The following is a 25,945-nucleotide window of genomic DNA, read 5'->3' as shown; positions in this document are numbered from 1 at the left end:
AGAACTTTTTGGAAAAAGGGTGGGGAATTTTCAGAACTATATAAGGTAACTTCTGGGCCATTGCCATGGCATTTGTAAACTATCCTGGGTCCAGTAGGAGCGTCTTGTGCTAATGAGCAGTGAGAGCAACTAGAGGTCACTTTCCTCCATTTCAGCCAGCTTCTTCATTGCACCATGTTTTGACCAGATCCTGCTTCCACCAGCAGGGTCCAACCGGAAGGTAAGACCTGCTGGCCTCCTAACTCGGTGTATTAAGGCGGTGTTGTTCAAAGTCCAGTCCTCAGACTGGTGCCAGGCTGCATGCAGATTGTCACTGGTCCAAACAGTACAGGAACTGAGAGTAAGCAGTTAGGATCATTTATAGCAATTTGACAGAATAACTTCATAGCTGTTGAATATAATAGTAATAATAAATTAGGCCTTGTAGTTTGTATGACTCTTTTTTGTTTTCATCTCCTTGTTATTGTATTTTATAAAATAGTCCACAATGGGTTGAAAGCAAGAAAAGGAAAACAAGGCCAATGTTTCTCCATGGATAGCTTGAAAAGCAGTGCATTAGAGTATCCATCACCTTAACCAAAAAGTACCTTCCGTGCTAGATTACTGTGGGAGAATCATCTGATCATGCATTGAGATTTTCATTTTCAGAGATCAAAAATTAGTCACCAGGTCTTTCCAGGTAATATATAATGAGGTGAAATCTGTCCTTTCCTGAACTCTGTTGAAAGACAGCTAGCTAAAAGTAGTTGGCTCTGTTGATTGGAATGCTCAGCCATATGTTCAAACAAATGATCCTATAACCAAGCAAATAGTATACACCTTGTATAAGAAGAAATGGTAGAAATGAGAGAAAATAACTGGATTATCTCAAACCTATCACCACCCTCATATAATCAGGCCTAATAACAGTGATTGTAGCATTAACTTTGTGTGTTAAAGGTCTTCATTTTTTTCTGAGACAGGATCTCACTCTGTTGCCCAGGCTAGAGTGCAGTGGTACAATCTGGGCTCACTGCAGCCTCAACCTCCCCGGGCTCAGGTGATCCTCCCACCTCAGCCTCCCAAGTAGCTGTGACTACAGGCACATGCCACCATACCCAGCTAATTTTTGTATTTTTTGTAGAGACAAGGTTTCACTGTGTTGCCCAGGCTGGTCTCAAACTCCTGAGCTCAAGCAGTCAGCCTGCCTTGGCCTCCCAAAGTGCTGGGATTACAGGTGTGCACCACCATGCCCAAAGGCCATTTTTTTTTCAGAGACAGGTTACCTAGGCTGTAGTATTATGGAGCCTCAAACTCACTGCAGCCTCATACTCCTGGGCTCAAGCAATCCTCCCACCTCAGCCTCCAGAGTAGCTGAGACTATAGGCATGCAGCACCACACCCAGCTAATTTTTTAATTTTTTGTAGAGATGGGGTCTTGCTGTGTTGCTGAGGCTGGTCTTGAACGCCTGTCCTCAAGCAGTCCTACCACCTCAGCCTCCCAAAATGCTAGGATTGCAGCATAAGCCACCATGCCTAGCCTAAACGCCATTATTAAGGTAAACACCCCTTTATCTAGGATTTAAACAACCAGCAAGCTTAAATAACTGAGATTTTATAGATTCTTCTTATGTATTTTGTTATAAGGCCACAAATGACAAGATATAAGTTAATTTGAAGGATTTATTCAAAAAAGTAACAGCTGGGTTTTGTATGACAACAAATGCAACTTAGTCTCCTCAACCAGCTGTTCATTATAACCCTCAGGCACTGAAAAGTCACAAAAATGTCTTCAGTTGCAAGGATTAAATTATATTCATCTTAGTTTTAGTGTTAAACCTATTTTCTGTATTCTAATGCTTTGAAATTGGTAACCTGTTTTAATATATGTGATAACTTCTTGAGCAGAATATTCAATTTCATGTGGCCTTGGATAGGATATTTTGATCTCCTATGTTTTATTCACCCCAAGGGTATGTTGAAGAGTAGAATTACTAGATGGTTTCTGCCATTTGAGGATTCCAAGCAGCCTAAACAACAATTCCTCAATCATTTTGCAAAATAGAAGTTATGGTGCTGACTGAAGTTGCCCTCCTTAGCTTCAGGTCATAGTTCTGGACTCTGGAAGCCCTGCCAAAGCTCTGCTTCAGTGCAGAAGGAGCCCTCCCAGTGAAAAGAGTGAAAGAAGCATCTCAACACCCTTAGCTGAAGAAATGCTCTTGTTCGTCATATACCCAGCCCTTTTGCTTTCCATTACGCTTGCTGCATTGTCAAATATAGAAGCCACTAGCCACTTGTGGATATTTAGATTTAAATGTGATCAAAGTTAAAAATTGAATTCCTCAGTCACACAGTCTGTATTTTGAGTGTCTGTATTGGGCAGAACAAATAGAAAACATTTTCTGTATTGAACAACACAGATCTAGAACATTTCATCACTGCAGAAAGTTCTGTCATTTGGCACTACTCTACAATATTCAGGACAGAACTGAGCCTGGGATTTCCAAAGAGCATGTTGAGTTCTGAGAGTTCCCTTTTGGCTTATGTGCAAGCGCTTGTCCATAGTTGCTCTTGACCTGGCTTCCTTCATGTGGAACAAGCTCACACAGACAGGCTATTTCAGACTATGCGGGTTTCCAAGAATCTTTCTGCCCAAAAGTATTTCACTGCTATAGCCAAAAGAGTGTGAGAGTACCTTCAAGGAAGCTGTTGAAAACAAAACCTTGTATGGAACCATTCTAGAATAGTTTGGGTGCTTGTAGTCATGTTCCTTCAAGAATGGAACATGACAGCCGGGCGTGGTGGCTAATGCGTGTAATCCCAGCACTTTAGGAGGCTGAGACAGGAAGATCACCTGAGGTCAGGAGTTCAAGACCACCCTGGCTAACATGGTGAAACCTCATTTCTACTAAAAATACAAAAATTAGCCAGGTATGATGGTGCACACCTGTAATCCCAGCTATTCAGGAGGCTGAGGCAGGAGAACCACTTGAACCCAAGAGGCAGAGGTTGCAGTGAGCCACGATTGCACCATTGCACTCCAGCTTGGGCAACAAGAGCGAAACTCTGTCTCAAAAAAAAAAAAAAAAGAATGGAACATGACTACAAGATGGGTCCAAGGGAAATGAACAAAAGGGTAACTGATGTGATCAAATCCTAAAGAGTCTCCAGTAAGCTTTTAAGAAGGCTAGACTAACAAATATGAAATTGCCAACAATATAAGATGATATTGAACTATGGGCTTGATTAGGAATGTCATAGGAGGTCTGGAGATGAGAGGATTAACAAGGGCCAGAGTAGAGAAGGTAGACCTTAAATTGATACTTGAAAAACGGGTGAGGTTTGATTTGGTGGAGGAGAGGGCAAAGGACTTCTAAGTTCTCAGAAATGATGGTAAGGAAGCAGACAGGTTTCTTTCTATTGATATATCCAGAAAGGAACAATTTTCTGTGGAAGAATGGGACACACCAGGAGTGACTGAAGCCTGGATTGAGACATAGTCCATTGAAGTAGTGCTCACTGGCAGGACAGAAAAATAGAAGCTCAGTTCAGAAGTATAGTTCAGAGGTAGCAAGCCTAAAGGCCTACAGGAGCCAAGCAGGTAACAGAAATTGCAGTAGGCTAGATAGGGACTGTGATGAAGTCAAGAGTCTATGCCCACTTTAAGGCACTTACCTCTCCCTTCCAGATGGTTTGCCTTGCAGGAATGTGGACGCAGTGTTACCAGAACCTCTGAATATTTAGAACCTCCTGGACATCTGTCTGTTTTTGTGAAGTCTTCTAATATTTAAGTATTGAGAACTGATTAAAATTTAAAACAAAATTAAAATTAAAACAAAAATAACAGGGCATTTATAGCAAAACCTGCACACAGATATTTATAGCAGCTTTATTCATAATTTCCCAAACTTTGAAGACATCCTTCAGTAGATAAATGGATATTTAAACTCTAGTACATCCAGATGCTGGAATATTATTCAGCTCTAAAAAGAAATTAGCTATCAAGGCACAAAAAGACACAGAGGAACTTTAGTTGCATATTACTAAGTAAAAGAAGTCAGTCTGAAAAGGCTACATACTGTGTAATTACAACTGTATGATATTCTGGAAAAGGCAAAACCATATGGAGACAATGAAAAGATTAGTGTTTGCCAGAGGCTAGTGGGGAGAGAGGGATGAATACATAGAACACAGAGGATTTTTAGGGTAGTGAAACGATTGTGTATAGTACTATAATGGTGGATATATGACATTTTACATTTGTCAAAGCCTATGGAATATTCAACACCAAGAGTGAACCCTAATGTAAACTATGGAGTTTGAGTGATAATGATATGTCATGTAGGTTTATCAGTTGTAACAAATGTACACTTAGTTGCAGGATGTTAATAGTGGGGGATACTAGTTGTAGGAAGAGACAAAGTATATGGGAACTCTGTACTTTCTACTCACTTATGCTGAGAACTTAAAACTAGTTTTTAAAATAAAGTCTATTTTGGCCAGGCGCAGTGGCTCACACGTGTAATCCCAGCACTTTGGGAGGCCGAGACGGGCGGATCACAAGGTCAGATCGAGACCATCCTGGCTAACATGGTGAAACCCCGTCCCTACTAAAAAATACAAAAAATTAGCCGGGTGTGGTGGCGGGCGCCTGTAGTCCCAGCTACTTGGGAGGCTGAGGCAAGAGAATGGCGTGAACCCGGGAGGTGGAGCTGGCAGTGAGCTGAGATTGTGCCACTGCACTCCAGCCTGGGCGACAGAGAGACTCCGTCTCAAAAATAAAATAAAATAAATAAAAAATAAAGTCTGCATGGAGACTATCCTGGCTAACACGGTGAAACCCCGTCTCTACTAAAAAAGTACAAAAAACTAGCCGGGCGAGGTGGCGGGCGCCTGTAGTCCCAGCTACTCGGGAGGCTGAGGCAGGAGAATGGCGTAAACTCGGGAGGCGGAGCTTGCAGTGAGCAGAGATCCGGCCACTGTGCTCCAGCCTGGGCGGCAGAGCGAGATTTCGTCTCAAAAAAAAAAAAAAAAAAAGTCTGCTTTTTAGAAAACAGTAGTAGGACAAACGAAACATATCTAGGAGTCAGATTCAACTTTCAACCCACCAATTTACAGCCTCTGCTGTAGATTCAACCGTAGAGTTCAAGCCAAGGTCCAGCCAAGGTAGCAGTCAGACAAATGGTTAGCATTAGAGAGGTATGGGAGAAGATAACAGGGGTGTCCTGACCAGCACAGTGATTGCAGAAACGGACAGTAGGGAGATGTCGATAAGATGCCAGCAGTTGGTATCAAAGGCCTTGCAATCATAGTTTTCTGGCTTTGAGCCACAGACCTAAAGTTCTGGCCCCTGCAAATGGCTGGCCAGGCAGAGAAGAGTACCTGTTCTGAAAGAGCTAGAGGGCTAAGCAGATGAAGAGGATACACACTCGTGCTGACAGAAACGGGGAGAGATCCAGTTACCAAAGTGGACCACAAAGCAAGAATGTGGTCACAGGACCCAGGTACAAACACAGCGACTTAAATTATAGTTCAGTGGTTCAGGGGTGATGCTAGGCGCTGGGCTAACTAGCTTTTTCTTTTCCTTTTTTATTTATTTATTTATTTATTTATTTATTTATTTATTTATTTATTGAGACGGAGTCTCACTCTGTTGCCCAGGCTGGAGTGCAATGGCGCAATCTCAGCTCACTGCAACCTCCACCTCCTGGCTTTAAGCACTTCTGCCTCAGCCTCCCAAGTAGCTGGGACTACAGGCATGCACCACCACACCCAGCTGATTTTTGTATTTTTAGTAGAGATGGGGTTTTACCATGTTGACCAGGCTGGCCTCGAACTCCTGACCTCAGGTGATCTGTCTGCCTTGACCACCCAAAGTGTTGGGATTACAGGCGTGAGCCACTGCGCCCAGCCTGAAGCTAATCAGGACTTTGTTAGTAACAGACAATAGACACTCAATTTGAAATAGCTTAAGCAAACAAATAAAAATAAATAAAATTTTTAAAAAGAATGTATTGCCTCGTGTAACTGAAAAGCCCTGTGGTAGAGCTGGCTTCAGATGACTTAGGGGTCCATTAGGCTGTTAGGTGTCTGTGTCTGTTTGTGTCTGTCACCCTCCTGCTTTCTGTTATGTTTCTGTTTTCTTTCTAGCTGTCTCTATATGGTGAGCCCCAGTGACTACAAGTTTACATTCTCTTTTTTTTTTTTTTTTTGAGACGGAGTCTTGCTCTGTCGCCCAGGCTGGAGGGCAGTGGCCGGATCTCGGCTCACTGCAAGCTCCGCCTCCCGGGTTTACACCATTCTCCTGCCTCAGCCTCCCGAGTAGCTGGGACTACAGGCGCCCGCCACCTCGCCCGGCTAGTTTTATGTATTTTTTAGTAGAGACAGGGTTTCACCGTGTTAGCTAGGATGGTCTTGATCTCCCGACCTCGTGATCCGCCTGTCTCGGCCTCCCAAAGTGCTGGGATTACAGGCTTGAGCCACCGCGCCCGGCCACAAGTTTACATTCTCTTATAGCCAGCAATCTTACTGGGAAGAAAACTTGTCTTCCCTGGTAGTTTCAATACAAGTCCCAGGATTGAGTCTTTTTGGACTGGTTTAGGTCACATGCCCATTCATGAAACCATCACTCCATCACTGTGACCAGGGTGGTGGAACACTTTTTTTTTTTTTTTTTTTTTTTGAGACAGAGTTTCACTCTGTCGTCCAGGCTGTAGTGCAGTGGCGTGACCTCGGCTCACTGCAACCTCCACCTCCAGGTTCAAGCAGTTCTCCTGCTTCAGCCTCCCGAGTAGCTGGGACTACAAGGAACACGCTTTTTAATCAGGCCTGGGTCCCTTGGCCAACTTAATTTTGTTGTCTATAGAATGGGACAGAAATGGGTGTCCAAAGGAAAAACTGAAATACCTTTAACAGAATAGATGCTAGGATGCAAAAACAGAATTCTATTACACCAAGTTACTCAAGTTAGCTAGGGCCTTTAAAATTTGCTTTTCTTTGCCTCCACATGTCAGTGTCAAGGGAAAAGATAAAAAGATTCTGGAACATCAGGTAAGTCATGACAAAGATGCCCATATTTACCATGAAGTACATATAGCTGAGATTGTTCATAAATATTGAGGATTGATGATGGTAGACAACTCCATCTCAGTGGGAATTATCACATGAACAGCTCAAAATGAGAATGACTTAATGAGTGGCGTTCATTAAATACTTCACATTTTAAGTAGGATATAAGTGAAACATTATTATATAACAATTCTTTGGGCTGCAATCAAGTCTAGCATCTTATATTAAGAAGATTAATCAGCTAATGTTTGTAAAGTACTGTGTAGATATGCCCTTTTAAAATGCTAAGTATTCTAAAAACTACATTGTAGCATTTTACTAACTATAAAAGATCTAATATTCATTATTTCTTTGGTACAGGTTGGCAAAGATTCTTTTGGCAATGATTATATAGAAAACTTAAAACAGAATGATATTTCTACAGGTAAAATTCCCATCTTTTTTAAAGTTACTGTTGATAACTTTATTATGAGAAAATATGAGAAAAATTGAATCTAGATGAGAAAAATTGAATCTAGAGGAGAATTATTAGACCTTCCCCTGGTGGCCAGATAATTTTTATGCACAGCTTTGTCCATTCTTGCTTAAATGTCCTTTGGTTTATTCTTCCATGTACATTCCTCCAGATGGGAATAAAATGATAAGAGATTACAAACCTTCATCTCATGAATATGTGACGAATGACAAGGAGAAAAAGGTGCTGCATTCACAAAAGGTGTTTTAAGAACGTTACAGCTGGCAACACTCATTAGAAGCCATAGAGACTGAAACCATTATTTCATAGAAGAGAAAACCAAAGGCCAGAGATGTTCTGTGATTTTTCCAAGAGCACACAGTTGGTTGGAGCCAGAGCCAGGACTAGAATAAAATCTTCTGACTCCAGTTCAGGGCTCTTTGCTGCTACCAAAGACTGCCTGGTCAACATTTCCGTTTATATGCTAGACCTTGATTCTTGGTGAAATAACAAGCTTATGAGAATGAAAATAATCAAACAAGTTCATTTTATAGGTTTGACCTTTATTTTTTATCTCAACTCTGACATTCCTTTCAATGAAGAACATAAGTGTGTTGGTCTAGAAAAATGCATATGTATACAATTATGAATAATTGGGGGTACTTGAAAGTAGGAGCAGTTTGGTGGGTTGTTACTAATGCAGAGAAAAGGTGCAACTAAATATAAAGCTGTCTATTTTTCTTGTTGTATAGATGATGGGTATAAATTAGCACTAATTACTTATTTTTTTATCATTCCAGATGGTTAAAGGTTAAAAAGTTTTTCCAAGGATTAGTGTTGTATTGAAATTGTTAAAATAAATTATACATGCCAGTCTATATACATGTGATTGTAATTTTCTTTTTTCTTTCAGAATTTACATATCAGACTAAAGATGCTGCTACAGGAACTGCTTCTATAATTGTCAATAATGAAGGTAAGTGTTTTGCATATTGGAGTGTCATTTCATAAGACAGTGTATTTCCAGAGTTAGATCAGAAGCATCATCAATTTTTACGATAATCCTATGGACCTCTTACTACAGCCACCACTCAAGGCCTAAAACATAGTTTTTCCAATCCAAATGTAAATGTGTTTCCCTTTATTTATACTTCCCACGTTGATTGTTCAGATCAATTTTCAGACGATTTTCAAAATTATCTCTCCAATATATATGAAGTTGCCTCAAAATAATATGTATATGCTGTAATGTCCCCATTACCCTTCATGTGAACTTATAATTGACATTTGTCTCTAAAAGCAGTCAAGCATTCATCTGTCATTTCAGTTACACTAGGTAAATAAATGTAAATAGGTGCAAAGAAAAGTTTGATGAGTCATATTTATAGAATATGTTCTGAGCAAATGGCAGCAACTAATTACATCCAACTTATCGTTAGTGTTCAATTTTGTCTGTTCTTTCAACAGCAATCAAATCGCAAAAGTCTATATATACAACTAAGTCTGCCACAAGGCTTTGCCATAGCTGATACATGTATCTTTTAAAATAGTAATTGGGCCTGGCACAGGGGCTTACACCTGTAATGCCAATGCTTTGAGAGGCTAAAGTGGGAGGATCACTTGAGGCCAGGAGTTCAAGGCTGCAGTGAGCCACAGTCCCACCACTGCAGTTCAGCCTGCATGACAGAGTGAGACCCTGACTCTAAATAGATAAATGAATGAGTGAATGAATGAATGAATGAATTAAAACAGTGGCTGAGCGTGGTGGCTCACGCCTATAATCTCAGCACTTTGGGAGGCCAAGGCGGGTGGATCATTTGAGGTCAGGAGTTCAAGACCAGCCTGACCAACATGGTGAAACCCTGTTTCTACTAAAAATGCAAAAACAATTAGCCGGGCCTGGTGGCACATGCCTGTAATCTCAGCTACTCAGGAGACTGAGGCAGGAGAATTGCTTGAACTCACGAGGCGGAGGTTGCAGTGAGCCAAGATGGGGTGACTACACTCCAGCCTGGGCGACAGAGCAAGACTCTGTCTCAAAAAAAAAAAAAAATAGTAACAACCTTCAAGTCAGGTTTTTATAATTTCTGCCAACTGTTTTAATTATAAAAACACCTACATAAGATGTTTTAAAATCAGAATCAATATTCAGAAGGACCCAGCATTTCGTGGGGCACCTAGGACAGAGCCGCATGTGTTGTGGACAGTGTGCATTTTATTAAATTAGGATTTGTCAGAATGTGTATTTTATTTATAATGCAGCTTTGCAGGATCATTTCTCACAGAAAATACAGTATTTTTAACTCAACTTTAGTGATTCCAAGTTGCAATAATAATGACATGTTTCACCTAAAGGTAGTAGATAAAAGTTTTCATTCTAACTATAGAAAGCCTGTGTTCATTTAAGCTACCTTTTAAGTAATTATTCCTGCCAACAGCAGCTCATTCCTTGTCTTAAACCTCTTTTGTTGTTGTTGTTGTTCTAGGAATATCCTCAAGTTCTCTTTCTTATTTATGAACAAAATCTGCATTTTCCATGCGAAGATATAATGTAATAGTGTGTGTCAAGTGCCTATTTGGTAGACCTTGCCTGGTTTACAGTGTACAGTAATGCCCTCAAGAGTATAGGTGGTAATAGAAGAATTCAGACAAATACACAGAGATGGGACAATCAGCTCCCTTAAACGAAGGAGTGAGTTTGCAAGTTTAGTTTTGATAAGTTAAATTTGAGGCATGAACAAGCTAGCCATATGGCATTGTCCATCAGACAGCTATAGTCTTAGGCTTGTTGCTCAGCAGCTAAGGCCAGGCCAAAAATTTGGATCTGGGAGACAGCAACATGGAAGTAGCAGTTGACTCCAACAGAGAAAATGAGGTCACTGAAGAAAATGAAGGAGAGATGCTATCTTTCAGCAAGTGGGTACTTTGAATTTTTCCAGGACTGAGGTTAGGTTTATGCTGAACCATCCCCACTTTATTAAGCCTTCCTCGTGGCCAACAAACACATCTGTGGTAAGATGATAGGATAGAATTTGTTCTGTGTTGAGAGGTGATTTTAGGTCATGTCTATACAAGATCAGCACGAGCAGCCTGGAGCACAGAAAATGCCTGCTACAACTCATTCCTCCAGATCAGTGTTGTCCAATAAAAATAAAATGCAAGCCACATGTGGAATTTTAAATTATCTAGTAGCCACATTTTAAAAAGTAAAAAGGAACAGGTAAATTTAACTTAGGCAATATATTTAACCCAATACGTCCAAAATATTATCATTACAGTGTGTAATCAAAAATTTATCTTGGCTGGGCGCAGTGGCTCATGCCTGTAGTCGCAGCACTTTGGGAGCCAAGGCACGTGGATCACATGAGGTCAGGAGTTCGAGACTAACCTGGCCAACATAGTGAAACCCCATCTCTACTAAAAATGCAAAAAAAAAATTAGCCAGGCGTGGTGGCACACCCCTGCAATACCAGCTACTTAGGAGGCTTAGGTGGGAGAGTTGATTGAAGAACCCAGGAGGTGGAGGCTGCAGTGAGCCGAGATCGCACGACTGCACTCCAGCCTGGGCAACAGAGTGAGACCCAAAAATTTATCTTATTTTTTTTTAATTTTTAAAATGGTAAGAATGAATGGATATTTTACCTTATTTCCTTTGTACTATCTTTGAAATCCACTTGTATTTTACTTGAAGCACACCTGAGTGGACTAGCCACAGAAAACACAGAAAAAAAAAGGTGTTTCTTTTTTCTTTTTTTTTTTTTTTTTTGAGACAGAGTCTCACTCACTCTTGCCCAGGCTAAAATGCAGTGACGTGACCTCAGGTCACTGCTACCTCTGCCTCCCAGGTTCAAGCGATTCTCACACCTCAGGCTCCCGAGTAGCTGAGACTGCAGGCACATACCACCACGCCCAGCTAATTTTTGTAATTTTAGTAGAGATGGGTTTTCACCATTTGACCAGGCTGGTCTTGAACTCCTGACCTCAAGTGATCTGCCCACCTTGGCCTCCCAAAGTGCTAGAAATTATAGATATGAGCCACTGTGCCCAGCCAGGACTAGCCACATTTCAAATGTTCAATGGCCATGTGGGGCTTGTGCTCATGACTACCATATTGGACAGCACAGCTCTTAAGGGTTCACCTTACAGATGAAATGCACCACCACCCCTCCCTCATTCAGGTGGGATTAAAGACAGCGGGTCCAAGTAATAAGAATATATCAGAATCCTTAGTTCTGTTTCTGTTTGATCCATTATAGTATAAGCCAGGTATCCCTCTCTCTTCTATATCTGATACAAATTTCTATCTGTTAGATATTTAAAATGTGTTTTGATTGACAGCATCACTTTTTAGAATACCATAGGGTACACATGAACTGCTTGCATACTACAGTGTCATACGAGTTTATTCCTATTTATATTCGTCTCTATAGCATCTGTCATTTAGGATTCAGAACCTTTACCACATACATATACCAGCTATTTTCTATAGAATAAATGTTTAAAGTATGTTATATGTCATTTCTCAACTAATATTCTTTATATATAGGAATATTGGGAAAATCTTTTTAAGATTTTGCTTAAGGTGATCAGAATAATGTGAATCTTACAGAAATATTACAAAACATACATTTGGAACTCAAAATTCAAGCTGAATAACCTAGAAATGTTAAAATTAATACTTATGACACATTTTGTATAATGACTTTACAAGGGTGATTGTATTCATAACACTGCAGAATATCATTGCTTGGCTTTGTTTAGTTTTAATATAAATAGGTGGAATTTCTTTATAGGCCAGAATATCATTGTCATAGTGGCTGGAGCAAATTTACTTTTGAATACGGAGGACCTGAGGGCAGCAGCCAATGTCATTAGTAGAGCCAAAGTCATGGTCTGCCAGCTCGAAATAACTCCAGCAACTTCTTTGGAAGCCCTAACAATGGCCCGCAGGAGTGGAGGTAATTATACATATTTGTCATTGTTTCTGTAAAAGCTTTTATCGCCATCTTAAAGTTAGCCGTCTTAATTTTAAGTTAAGCAAAGCAATACTCTTTCTGTAGTAAAATATTCTTTCTTCCATCTGTGAGATTCACAGTCTTGTGGTTCTTGATAATGTTAGAGAACCTTACAAACAGTTAAAAAAAACTTGAGTAGCATTTCCAAGATCCCTCCATATAAATCTTCAATGTAGTTGGAAGAAATGGTACAAGTAGAATTAGAATTCCTGTAATCCCAGCTACTTAGGAGGCTGAGGTAGGAGAATCGCTTGAACCCGGGAGGTGGAGGTTGCAGTGGGCTGAGATCACATTGCTGCACTCCAGCCTAGGTGACAAGAGCGAGACTCCATCGCAAAAAAAAAAAAAAAAGAATCCCTGAAGCAGCCGCTTGTCCAAGGTACACATTAGGTGGTGAAATGTTTTCTGCTCTGAGAAGCAGAGGTCAAGCTGCATGTCATACATACAAATACATACATACAAATACATACATACATACAAAACTAACTGGGGCAGCCCAGTTACTTTTTGACAAACATCTCTAGGAATTGAAGATTAGATTTTTTTCTCCTTTTCGTAAAACTTTATCATTTTCAATAAACAACAAAAGATTGTTTATATGTAATATATTCTGTGTTATCAATGTCCATTGACATTGCCTTTTTTATTTGACCTTTGATTTTGGAAATTTTCAAACCTACAAAAGCAGCAGAATTGTACGATGAAATCCATCACCCAGCTTCCAGTTATCAACCTGTAGCTAATCTTGATTCATCTGTTCTCCCAGTCACTCCTCTTCTCTCACCTCCAGCAAATAACAGACTTTTTAAGAATCCAGATAATTTCTTTGTTTGCTTCTTTTTCACCACTGACTAGTGGGGAAAGCAGCTTCTGAATTGAAATCCCATTTCTGTCCCTGTCAGCCTTGTGGTCCTAGCAGAATTACCTGATTTGTCTGAGCCTTGTCAGTAAAATGCATATAGAAATACTCCATCTGCAGAATTGTTCTAAGGATGGAATAAAATAAAATATGACGCCAAGCATGGTGTAGTACATGGTGGTAAATCCCAATTTTTTTCTCTTCCATCGACTTCTGTCTTTAAAGTTAGGATAATATCCTGATCAAGCATCATTTGGTGAAAAAATTCAAAATAAATAGTAGCCACTCTAACATGATGACTTCTTGATATTGTGGCAATAGTTCTGTGATTTTTTTAAGAATAAAGTAGAGAACCACATTGACTTTTTCTCAAGATACAAAACTAAAAAGAAAAAAGAAAAAGAACAGTGTGTATGTGTGTGTGTGTGTGTTTATATAAGTGATTTCTCCCAAAGTGTACAGTGTTCTACATAGAAATAAATGGAAAATAAGTCAGTGAAATGATTTTGTGGAGAATTTTTAAATGTTCGTCCTGATTTCACAAATTTTCCTCTTGGCAAAACATGCTGTGGTAAATTTTCACTGACATTTAGTGTATTTTTAATGGACTTGAAGCTGTCAGAAAGAATTCTAAGCCAAAACCCATTTGGTTCCATTTTCCCGGAGTGTCACAGTAAAGTCTAATGCTTATGGTTACGCATTCTCTGCACTGTGCCCATCTCAGCAGAGTGATGTGAATACAGGGTGCCACCCTGCTCCTGCTCTTGTCTTTCTTTGTATAGATCAAAGCGTATTCTCGTGTAACTTCTGTTTTTTTCCTACTATCCCTTGCTGCTCAGAGATCACTGTTTCCTCTGTCCTAGTCTAGTTGCCTGTTACCTACCCAGCTTGTGAAGGAGAGAAAGGTACGGCAGCCACAGTTGAGGATCTAACCTTTCACAGGTGAGAATAGAATAATCCGGATGGGCAGGCAGCCTACCCTGGGGCTGTCATTGGGTTGGGTCCAGAAAGGCTTCCTCCATCCCCTTCCGTATAGCTCTTCCATTTGGGAGCTGGAGGACCCAGGGCAGCAGGAAGGTGGGTAGGTAACAGTGGGTCACAGACCACTTGGCCTACTTCACACTTTTACTAAGAGCCAGCATGCCTTGCTATTAATTCTGCATGAACTTCCTTATATAATAATATCAGAAATAGTAATATGCATTTATATGTACTTTATAGCTTATGAAGTACTTTCTTACACATTTTATCCTCAGAAAACCTTATGACAAAGATATGGCAGGTAGTGTTCTCTCAGATTAACGGTGAGAAGACTGAGACTGAGAAGTTAAGTCATTTGTTCAACCAATGTCACACTTTAAGTTATGGAAACCGTGATTTCAGACTCTAAGACCCAAGTTCTGTCTCCTAGTTTAAACTGCACTTCAAACTGCCACAACCCATTGATTCCAACAAACTGAGCTTTTATGAAGAGTATCTCTAGAAAAGTTAAGTCCATAAATGTTAACACTGTCCAGCACGTGGCCTAAGCTTTATGTGTTTTTCTGCTCAAGAAACAGAGAAGAGGCTCTAAAGTGTTTTCAGCACTCTGACTCCAACAGAACACATACATGGGTGCGCGCACACACACACAAACACACATGCACACAAGCACACACACTCATCTGTCCAGAAGTCCTCCAGTCAGGTGGCTTTCTCTGGCCAAGTCAGCTGGTCCCTATTTGGTAGATACTAACCAGATGCAGCTTAGATTCTATTCCATGAGGAGGGTGTGTGTGTGCATGTGTATATGTGTGTTTGTGTGTGTGTAATGCATCATCATTCTCATATGCAAGAAGAGCAGTATCCCAGCACTTTGGGAGGCCAAGGTGGGCGGATCACGAGGTCAGGAGATTGAGACCATCCTGGCTAACACAGTGAAACCCTATCTCTACTCAAAATACAAAAAAATTAGCCGGGCGTGGTGGCGGGTGCCTGTAGTCCCAGCTACTCAGGAGACTGAGGTGGGAGAATGGTGTGAACCTGGGAGAAAGAACTTGCAGTGAGCCGAGATCGCGCCACCGCACTCCAGCCTGGGAGACAGAGCGAGACTCCATCTCAAAAAAAAAGAAGAAGAAGAAGAAGAAGAAGATTGGTATAATGAAAGGAGAGCATTGGTTTGAGAATCATGAAATATGGCTTTAAATTCATAATCAATCAGCAAATGGGGGATCTCAGTCAAGTAAGTCAGTTCCTCACTGTGGATGTCACTTTCTTCTTCTGTGAAACCAGAATTGGGCTGACAGCTCTCAGGGTTCTTTCATGTCACTTTGGACTGATCCCAGAGCAGAGTGGGCTTAATGATCTCTTAAGCATTGAGCGCCCTACCCTTTGCTCCAGGAAGCTGCCTATGTGCTGAACAGCATTATTCCATCTTCAAGAAAGATGATAAAGTCATCATTGTCATCATCGTCTATGGGTTTTGTTATCACAGTTCCATTATCTTTACTGCTTACAAGTAGTGAATTTTGAATTAAGCACATTGTATAACTAGATTATGCTAATATATCAGTTATGAAAATCCAGAGGAAAAGATCCCTACGTCTTTGAATATACTGTCTCAAAACTCTCTGTCTCTATCAAAATGAAAGCATCGATTTTAAAGACATAGCAGCTACAACACCAAAAATTGGTAGCCCTGTGTAGCCCCCATCCTCACCAGGCCACAATGCTATGAGGTAGGCCCACTGAAGAGCCAATGCTGCAGCTGCTTGTGATGAAATTATGCATGTTGGTTCTGGTCTTTATATCCATTTCCAAGCAAATGGAACAGTACATGAACAATTATAAATAATTGAGATTGTAAAATTGCCAAAGTTAAATATCAGTATGATACAAAGTATCTTTTAATGCCACTTCAGTCCTTTTGCCTTTGGCAAGCAAAACTTCTTGTCTGGTCATCCAGACTTTCATAGTGACATTGTCCAGCACATAGCCCAAGCTTTGAGTGTTCTTGCTGCTCAAGTCACAGAAAAGAGCCTCTGGAGTAATGGACAGCAAAGCCAGTATTTTGAGTATCCCAACATGCTCGCAGTGTCTTCACTTAGGGTGATTTTCTTCCCTGGTTTCTCTGAGCTAATTATTAGGGCCTTCCTAACTGTCCAGCCCCTGCCCTCCATGACAACACCATAAAGAGTTTCTGCCTCGTTTTCCTGACTTTTAGCCTATACAACTGCTCCTCCAGGCCTCACCAGTTCCTTACTGACATCATTGTGCTATCCATTAACATGCAGTTAAGATAACTAGGAGTTTAGTTCATCTGACACTACAATTAATAATAATTACTGTTGGGTGCTGCCAGTCACCTCTGCAACTCCAAGTTACTCCATGGTACATTCTGTGTTCTCTAGCTCTGCCTGGTCCCAGGATGACATAATGGCTTCCACCTTGTCTATTACAGATTTGCATTCTTTGATTAGCTGCATCTGCTAATTTATATTTCTTTCATCGTGGTAGGGTATGCTTATTTGTGGTAGCACAAGCCGAGAAGAATCCTTTCTTTATGGCATTTACACTTTTCCTCTAAATTTAGTTACTAGTCAGACTCTAAGCCTATGTATCCAGTTACTATTGAAGAATGCTGTCCCTCAGTAAAGTACAGGCAAATAAGATTGATTTTTATACAGTATTTACAGTAAAATTATAGAATTCCTTATTCTAGCAATTGATACTTAAATTTTAATGTAATTTTTTCCTTAAAATTTGTTTTTATTATGGAAATTTTCAAATATATATAGACATACAGAGAATAGTATGGTAAACCTATCTATACTATCATTTAGCTTCAACAGTTACCAACATGTGGCCAGTCTTTTTTTCTACTTTTAAATTCAATCTTTTGTTTTAGACCTGGTGGGGTACATGTGCATACTTGTTTTTGTTTTGATTTTGTTTTTCTTGTTTGTTTGAGATAGAGTCTTACTCTGCCCACCCAGGCTGGAGTGCAGTGGCATGATCTCAGCTCACTGCAGCCTCCACCTCCCAGATTCAAGTGATTCTTATGCCTCAGCCTCCAGAGTAGCTGGGATTACAGGCCTGCACCACCACACCCAGCTAATTTTTGTATTTTTAATAGGGACGGGGCTTTACCATGTTGGCCAGGCTGGTCTTGAACTCCTTACCTCAGGTGATCCTCCTGCCCTAACTTCCCAAAGTACTGGGATTACAGGCATGAGCCACCGTGCCGGGCCCTCATATACGGATTTGTTACATAGGAATATTGTGCCCAGGTAGGGAGCATAGTACCCAATAGGTAGCTTTTCAACCTGTGCCCCTCCCTGCTCCAGTACTCTGTAGTGTCTGTTGTTCCCATCTTTCTGTCCATGCATACTCAATATTTAGCTCCCACTTATAAGTGAATACATGTGGTATTTGGTTTTCTGTTCCTGTTTTAATTTGATTAGGATTATGGCCTCCAGCTCCATCCATGTTGCTGCCAAGGACATGATTTCATTCTTTTTTATGGCTACATAGTATTCCATGTGTATATGTACCACATTGTCTTTATCCAGTCTACCATTGATGGGCACCTAGGTTGATTCCATGTCTTTGCTATTGTGACTAGCATGGTGATGAACATACAAGTACATGTTTCTTTTTGGTATAATGATCTGTTTTCCTTTGGGTGTGTACCCAGGCATAGGATTGCTGGATCAAATGGTAGCTCTATTTTAAGTTCTTTGAAAATCAATCTCCAAACTGCTTTCTACGTGGCTGAACTAAGTTACATTCCTGCCAACAGTGTATAAGTGTTTCCTTCTCTCTGCAGCCTCACCAGCATCTGTTGTGTTTTGAATTTTTTTTTTTTTTTTTGAGATGGAGTCTCGCTCTATCACCCAGGCTGTAGTGCAGTGGCGCGATCTCGGCTCACTGCAAGCTCCATCTCCTGGATTCACACCATTCTCCTGCCTCAGCCTCCCAAGTAGCTGGGACTACAGGCACCTGCCACCATGCCCGGGTAATATTTTTGTATTTTTAGTAGATACGGGGTTTCACCGTGTTAACCAGAATGGTCTCAATCTCCTGACCTCGTGGTCTGCCCGCCTTGGCCTCCCAAAGTGCTAGGATTACAGGTATGAGCCACCACGGCCAACCCTTGACTTTTTAATAATAGCTGTTTTGATTGGTGGGAGATGGTGTCTCATTATAGTTTGATTTGCGTTTCTCTGATGATGAGTGAAATGATGAGTAGTTTTTCATATGTTTGTTGGCCCACTCATATGTCTTCTTTTGAGAAATGTCTGTTCATGTCCTTTGCCCATTTTTTAATGGAGTTATTTTTTGCTTGTCGATTTATGTAAGTTCCTTATAGATTCTGCATATTAGACCTTTGTCAGATGCATAGTTTGCAAATATTTTCTCCCATTCTCTAGGTTTTCTGTTTACTCTATTGACCATTTCTTTTGCTATATTCAGAAGCTGTTTAGTTTAATTAAGTCCCACTTGTCAATTTTTGTTTTTGTTACAGTTGCTTTGGGGGACTTAGCCAAAAATTCTTTGCCAATGTCAGTGTCAAAAAGGGTATTTTCTAAGTTTTCTTCTAGGATTTTTATAGTTTGAGGTCTTACATTTAAAATATTTAATCCATCTTGAGTTAATTTTTGTATATGGTGAAAGATAAAGGTCTAGTTTCTTTCTTCTGCATATGGCTAGCCAGTATTCCAGCATCATTTATTAAATAGGGAATCTTTTCCCTGTTGCTTGTTTTTGTCGCACGTGGCCAATCTTGTTTTATCTGTATCCTGCCTCATGGCTCCCTACCCCGCACTGCCACCTTGGATTATGTTGAAGCAAAACCCAGATGTTACATTTCATTTTTAGTATACCTGTTTTTTGATGTAAGGTACTATTTTTTTGTTTTTGTTTTTGTTTTTGTTTTTTGAGATAGAGTCTCACTCTGTCACCAGGCTGGAGTGCAGTGGCGTGATCTCAGCTCACCGCACCCTCCTTCTCCCAGGTTCAAGCGATTCTCCTGTCTCAGCCTCCTGAGTAGCTGGGACTACAGGCATGTGCCACCACACCCAGCTAATTTTTGTATTTTTAGTAGAGACAGGGTTTCACCATGTTGGCCAGGATGGCCTTGATCTCTTGACCTTGTGATCTGCCTAACTCAGCCTCCCAAAGTGCTGGGATTACATGCGTGAGCCACCACGCCGGGCCAGATACTGTATGTTTTAAGAGTGTTGTCTTTGCTACATATAGCACTTAACGTGTAGTCAAATTTAGTCCCATCAGTTTTTTATGACTAATGGCTCATTAGTTTAGTGAGAAACCTCTCCGACATTTTTTTCTTCTGTGTAAGTGTATAAATGTAAATACACATATAGTTATGTGAGTTTGTTATTTGTTCTTATTAAAAAGGGAGAGTAGGCTGGGCATGGTGGCTCACACCTGTCATCTTAGCACTTTAAGAGGCCAAAGTGTGAGGATCGCTTGAGTCCAGGAATTCAAGAACAGCCTAGGCAACATGGCAAAACCTCATCTCTACCACAAAAAGAAAAAAAAGAAAAAGAAAAAGAAAAAAATTGCCCATGCGTGGTGACGGGCACAGTAGTCCCATCTTCTTGGGAGGCTAAGGTGGGAGGATCACTTGAGTCTGGGAAGTGGAGGTTGCAGTGAGCCAAGATTGCACCACTATACTCCAGCCTGGGTGACAGAGCCATCTCAAAAAGTTGGGGATGGGTAGTACAAAACTGCCTTGTTCACTTGTAAGTAATTTACAGAAGTCTTTTTTTGACAAACGGAGATCTACTTTACTCTTTTTAACAACTGTAGTGATTTACATCAGGCATGTGTCATAATTCTTTTTTTTTTTTTTTTTTTTTGAGACAGAGTTTCACTCTTGTTGCCCAGGCTGGAGTGCAGTGACGCGATCTCAGCTCACTGCAGCCTCCGCCTCCCGGATTCAAGTGATTCTCCTGCCCCAGCCTCTAGAGTAGCTGGGATTACAGTCATGCACCACCATGCCCGGCTAATTTTTGTACTTTTAGTGAAGACAGAGTTTCACCCTGTTGGTCAGGCTGGTCTCAAACTCCTGACCTCAGGTGATCCACCCGCCTCAGCTTCCCAAATTGCTGGGATTACAGGCGTGAGCTACCAAGCCCAGCCTATGTCATAATTTTTTAAACTAATCCCCTTTAATAAATGCGTTGGTTTCTTTTTGTGTTTTCTATTGCAAATAGGGCTATACAAAAAACATTGTATATCATCTTTGTATGCTTATGGATTTCTATAGGATGGGTTTAGAAAAGGAATTGCAGGATCAGGCATCTTTTGAGGGAAAAAAATGATCCTTTAAGAATGGCTCTACCATGTTGTTCCACACTTGTAGCTTACTCTAATCTGTGCTCAAATGCTGATGCATGTGCTAGGCGAGCAGTTGTTTCCACTTAATGCTTGAGGAAAATTGGGAACAGTATATTGTTCTGAAAACCTAAAAAGTTTAAGTGATGTGTTAGAATACGGGACAATGAGAGTCTTTATGTGTAATTGACATCTCTAAGACCTCTCAGAAGTGAGAGAACCAATGAGAGAGACTGTTACCAGGCTACAAACTCCAGCAGAAGGCAGAAGAGATGGGTGGACAGGCGGGGGTGTTGGGCTATCTGTAAAGGACAATATAATAACAGTAATAATCCTTTACATTTGTACATCAGATTAGAGTTTACACTAGGCTTTTACATCCGTTTTCTAATTTAAGCTGCACAATAACTCTATACAAAAATCTGAGCAGCCAAAAATATACCATAGAATTTCTGTGGGTGGACATTCTGGATTCTAAAGTAACAAAAATGTGGGAATAGTGTTAACCGATACTGGACAAGACCCACTGACTGAATCAAAATGCTTAAAATGTTAGGTAAGACCAAGGAAGGTGCAGAAGTAGACTAGATGTCCTCACCAGGCTGAAGTAGTAGACAGTTTTCATTAGCCACGTGCTGATTAGCATGTTCCCAAGAATGTGGAATGGATTAGTGCCAAGCTGGCTATGTGAGAGCCTCCTGGAGAACTTGTAAACATGCAGATTCCCTGATGTTACCCCCAGAGATTCTGATTCAGTGGGTTTGAGGTCAGTCCTAGAAATTAGGCATTTTCACAAGCTCTCCTGGTGATGCTGATATGCAACCAAGTTTGCAAACCACTGTTCTTGAAGTTTCTGAGAACTGCAGCTAGAGATTTTTACACTATGGGTCTATGGTCAAATGAGACAACATGCAAGTCAGTGGACCTGTGTTGAGAAAAAGAAGACTAACCAATCTAGTTGAGTACTCAAGTGAATAAGTGCTTTGACAAAGAAGGAGCTTCCTATGAATGTAATTTCTAAAGACTTGAAATATACATATCTACATTTACAAAGTCCCAAACCAAAGGGTGTTTTAAAATATTGTGAATTGTCACTGAGGCATGTGTAGGTGTGGACAGAGTCCTGGCCTAGAGAGCCGCTTTTTTTAGAGTGGACCAAACTCTGAACTTAAAGCCAGAGGACCCTGAGTAGGGGTCCATCTTCACTGTGTCCCAGTGTATAACCTGAGACGTATGACCTCATCTTTCTGAGCCTCATTTTCCTCCCTCTGAAAAATGACCATGATATTCTCATTTCCCTGTGTCTGCTATTCCCATCTATCCTTCTCTTGTAGCCTCTCAGTGTGAGCTAGCACCAGCCTTTCATTGAATTCCTCCTCCTTTCTCAATCTTTTTTTTTATATTCCCAGATTGCTCACAGAAGCCAAGAATGTCAGCTTTTGTGTAAGTGCATATGTTTGCAGGAGTAATTGTGATATATTTGGGAGGCATACATAGGTGTATAAAATATGCATATGCACATGAGCTTCCTGCTTACTGTTCCCACCAGGAAAATTCTGAACCTTTCATTGTTTATTTCCTATCATCTCCTTTTCTTCCCTGGAAAATGGATTTATGAACTAGCCTTGAAACCAACCCTTAAAGTAACCCACGAAAATGTCCACCAGCCTGTTCACATTCACACATGTACTTTCATGCCACAGCATTTTTACTTTTCTCTAATGTTCTTGTTGCCTTTGCCTTAACTCTACAATCACGTTGACTGTAATATTGCTGTTTTCCCTGGAAGCTGAAATGTTGTAAAGTGCAAAGTAGAGAAAATCGAAATAGGGAATTGGTACCCAGCTGTCGTGGAGATTGAGATTTCAGACTTTTCTCTACATCCGTAACTAAGTGGATATTTAACCAGATGAAGACAAAAATGAACTCAGGGATTTTCCCTACTGAATGTCTGTAAATGCACTGTGTTAAAAATGAAAACTAATAATCACCCCCTTTTCCATTCCTTTGTAGTGAAAACATTGTTCAATCCAGCCCCTGCCATTGCTGACCTGGATCCCCGGTTCTACACCCTCTCAGATGTGTTCTGCTGCAATGAAAGTGAGGTAAGGGTGAATTGCTTTGCTCGTTCTGTGAGAAACCAAAAGTTCATGCAAGTGGATAAAGCAAAGGGGCGGAACTAACCACATCAATTTGATGACGTGAATTCTCAGGCATGGTGAAAACGGATTTTTTCAGTTTACTGGGGTGTGGAGAAAAGGAAATCAGTAAATCCTAGGGGGGAATAAAGGATTCTCTGAGTCACTTCCATATTCTGGCACTTATCAAACCTCAGTTAATTTTAGTCCGTTCCTTGCCCTCACACTACTGGTGTTTTGTTTTCTAATTATTTCATATTCTGAGGACTATATTAAAGTTGCCAGGTTTAGCAAGTAAAAATGCAGGATGTCCAGTTAAATTTGAATTTCAGATGGATAATAAATAACATACCTAATAAGTTTATACTGTAAAATTACCTGTTATTTATCTTAAATTCAAATTTAACTGAACTTCCTATATTTTATCTGGCAACCCTAATTAGTGTACAACTTCTGGAGAATCTGCTACATCCTGTAGCAAAGACCCTGTCTCCTGATGTATCATCTGAACAGACTATCTATCAACTGGTACAATAAGAAAGGATATTGTACCACCCTTTCTTGAATATTGTTAGGAAGAAAATTTCAATATTTCTCCTTTTTTATACGCCAGACAGCATTAGAACAGAGCTCTTGCCTGTCAGTGGGATGCAGGTGTACACATTGGTGAATGCAACATGGAGAGAAAGAAATTAATGAACCATAATAGTTAAATTTCCACTTTTTGTTTTTGAGACAGGAACTCACTGTGTCACCCAGGTTGGAATGCGGTGGTGTCATCATGGCTCACTGCAGCCTCTACCTCCCAGGTTTAAGCAGTCCACCTGCCTCAACCTCCCAAGTTGCTGGGACCACCATGCTTTTTTATTTTTTTTTTAATTTTGTGTAGAGACGTGATTTTGCCATGTTGCCTAGACTATTCTCAAACTCCTGGGCTAAATCATTCCTCCTGCCTCAGCCTCCCAAAGTACTGGGATTACAAGCATGAGCCACTGCACCCAGCCTAATTTTCCATTTGGTTTAAAGGCTGAATGAAGGCTTTTAGGATTTCTTGACCTGCTTTCTTGATAATTTCATCTCTCAAAACACAGAGGAAACAAGAAAGAAGACTGCTACAAGGAAACTAATTTTAACAAACCACAATAGGTTATGCAATATTTTTGAGCAACCACCATGCTAGGAAGAAGGAATTGTGGGAAATAGTGACCATTTCACAATAAGAGGTTAGAGTACCCTCAACTGCCAAACTGGCCTAAATTTTCCTGCTAGATACTTGAAGAGCACTCTATTTATTACTCAAATGCTCATCACACCTCAGATTACTTATTCATTTCTTCTGTCTTCTCCATTAAATTACAAGTTCTATGAGGTCAGAGGCATCTGTCTTATTCACTGTTGTATCCCTGATGGCTATCCCTGTATATATAGTTATCTATTGCTGCATAATAAACTACCTCCAAAATGTACTGGCTTACAACAGCAATAATTATGTATTGTCACTCCCAGTTTTTGTGTGTCAGGACTTCACACAGCGGATAGCATGATTTGACTCTCCTGCACAATACCCCAGGCTTCAGTTGGAAGACACAAAGTCTGAAAGCTGGAAGTTTTCTTCACTCACATGCTTGACAGTTGATGCTGGCTTTCGGCTGGGGGCATAATGAGGTTGTTGGCTGGAACACGTAAACATGGCCTCTATGTGTCACTTGGGCTTCCTCATAATATGGTAGCTGGGTTTCAAGATCCAGCTTCCCGAGAGAAGGAGACACCTGACAGAAGCCATATTGGCTTTTGTGAGTTAGCTTCGGAAGTAGCATGGCATCACTCCTGACTCATTCTATTGATTTAAGCAGGAAAGTCCACCCTAGTACCCCACCCCTTCCTAGAAGATTGTCATTGGCACAGTGTAAAACCAGGATTTGTGATATGATATAGGTTAATACAGTTATCTTTGGAAAATAACATCTGCTACACTGTACCTGCACATAGCTGGCACTTAGTAAATGCTTATGAAATAAATAAATGAAAGAACTCTGGTGTTTAAGGAAATTGGTCTCAGAAACTTAATGGAAGAAAGAAAAACATTAAAAGCTTAATGTTCTGGGGCCAGGCACAGTGGCTCACGCCTGTAATCCCAGCACTTTGGGAGGCCGAGGTGGGCAGATCATGAGGTCAGGAGCTCAAGACCAGCCTGGCCAACATGGTGAAACCCCATCTCTACTAAAAATACAAAAATTAGCTGGGCATGGTGGCACATGCCTGTAATCCCAGTTACTGAGGAGGCTGAGGCAGGAGAATTGCTTGAACCACAACCTAGGAGGCGAAGGTTGCAAGAGCCAAGATCGCGCCACTCCACTTTAGTCTGGGCTACAGAGAGACTCTGTCTCAAAACAAAAGAAGTTTAATGTTCTTATTGATGAACTCTAATCACAGCAATAATGTAAATTCATGCTTATGATACTCTGCTCCAAACACAAACCATTGATATGTAAATATTAATGGAGACAATGAAAAGATACTCACAAGCTCTAAAACAAGATAAATAACTCCACAGATCAGAAATGGAACAGCCTCACAGAGCATTCAGCCCTTGATATGCTGGCTGTACACCAACCCCAGAAACAGGCAGAGGTGGTAGGAAGTTCACCCACTGTGGGTCATGGGCACTAAAAGTGTGCCACTTATAGGTGGCTGGAGCTGAGCCCACGGATGGAAACCATACGTGCTAGGCTGTGGCTCCCCTGCTAACAGTAAAAGGTGGAGGAACCTGCTACCCCTGCTGCCTGAAGCATATTTAAGGCTCCCAACCTGAGGAGCTAGCAGGACAGAGACACAGCCTCTGACCAAGAAGTAAACCAAGCCAACCACTGACTTAGTGACTGGACTGGCAGTAGCTCCAGAAACAGCAGAGCAAGAACTCCCTATTGCCAATATAATACCTGGTTCTGGTTTAGAGACTCTTATGTGCCTGGCGGAAGCTACTATAAAACCACTGAGGGCCAGGCACGGTGGCTCACGCCTGTAATCCCAGCACTTTGGGAGGCTGAGGTGGGTGGATCACAAGGTCAGGAGATCGAGACCATCCTGGCCA

The 25,945-nt window shown here is 40.8% G+C and overlaps 1 protein-coding gene across 3 annotated transcripts in view; it reads left to right on the top strand.

The window, feature by feature from the left end:
• The window catches only part of RBKS (ribokinase), a 108,693-nt gene that overhangs the window by 34,555 nt on the left and 48,193 nt on the right, over positions 1-25,945 (top strand). For all 3 annotated transcript variants that reach the window (XM_038006216.2, XM_073022887.1, XM_038006217.2), the window contains exons 3-6: positions 7,408-7,471; positions 8,415-8,477; positions 12,295-12,459; positions 22,730-22,821. In XM_038006216.2, the coding sequence (XP_037862144.1) occupies positions 7,408-7,471; positions 8,415-8,477; positions 12,295-12,459; positions 22,730-22,821 (384 nt within the window). The remainder of the gene's footprint in view (positions 1-7,407; positions 7,472-8,414; positions 8,478-12,294; positions 12,460-22,729; positions 22,822-25,945) is intronic.

Source organism: Chlorocebus sabaeus, chromosome 14 (assembly GCF_047675955.1).
Source record: "Chlorocebus sabaeus isolate Y175 chromosome 14, mChlSab1.0.hap1, whole genome shotgun sequence".
Lineage (NCBI taxonomy): Eukaryota > Metazoa > Chordata > Mammalia > Primates > Cercopithecidae > Chlorocebus > Chlorocebus sabaeus.
Note: the sequence above shows the minus strand (reverse complement) of the source record. Positions and strands in the feature narration are given on the sequence as shown.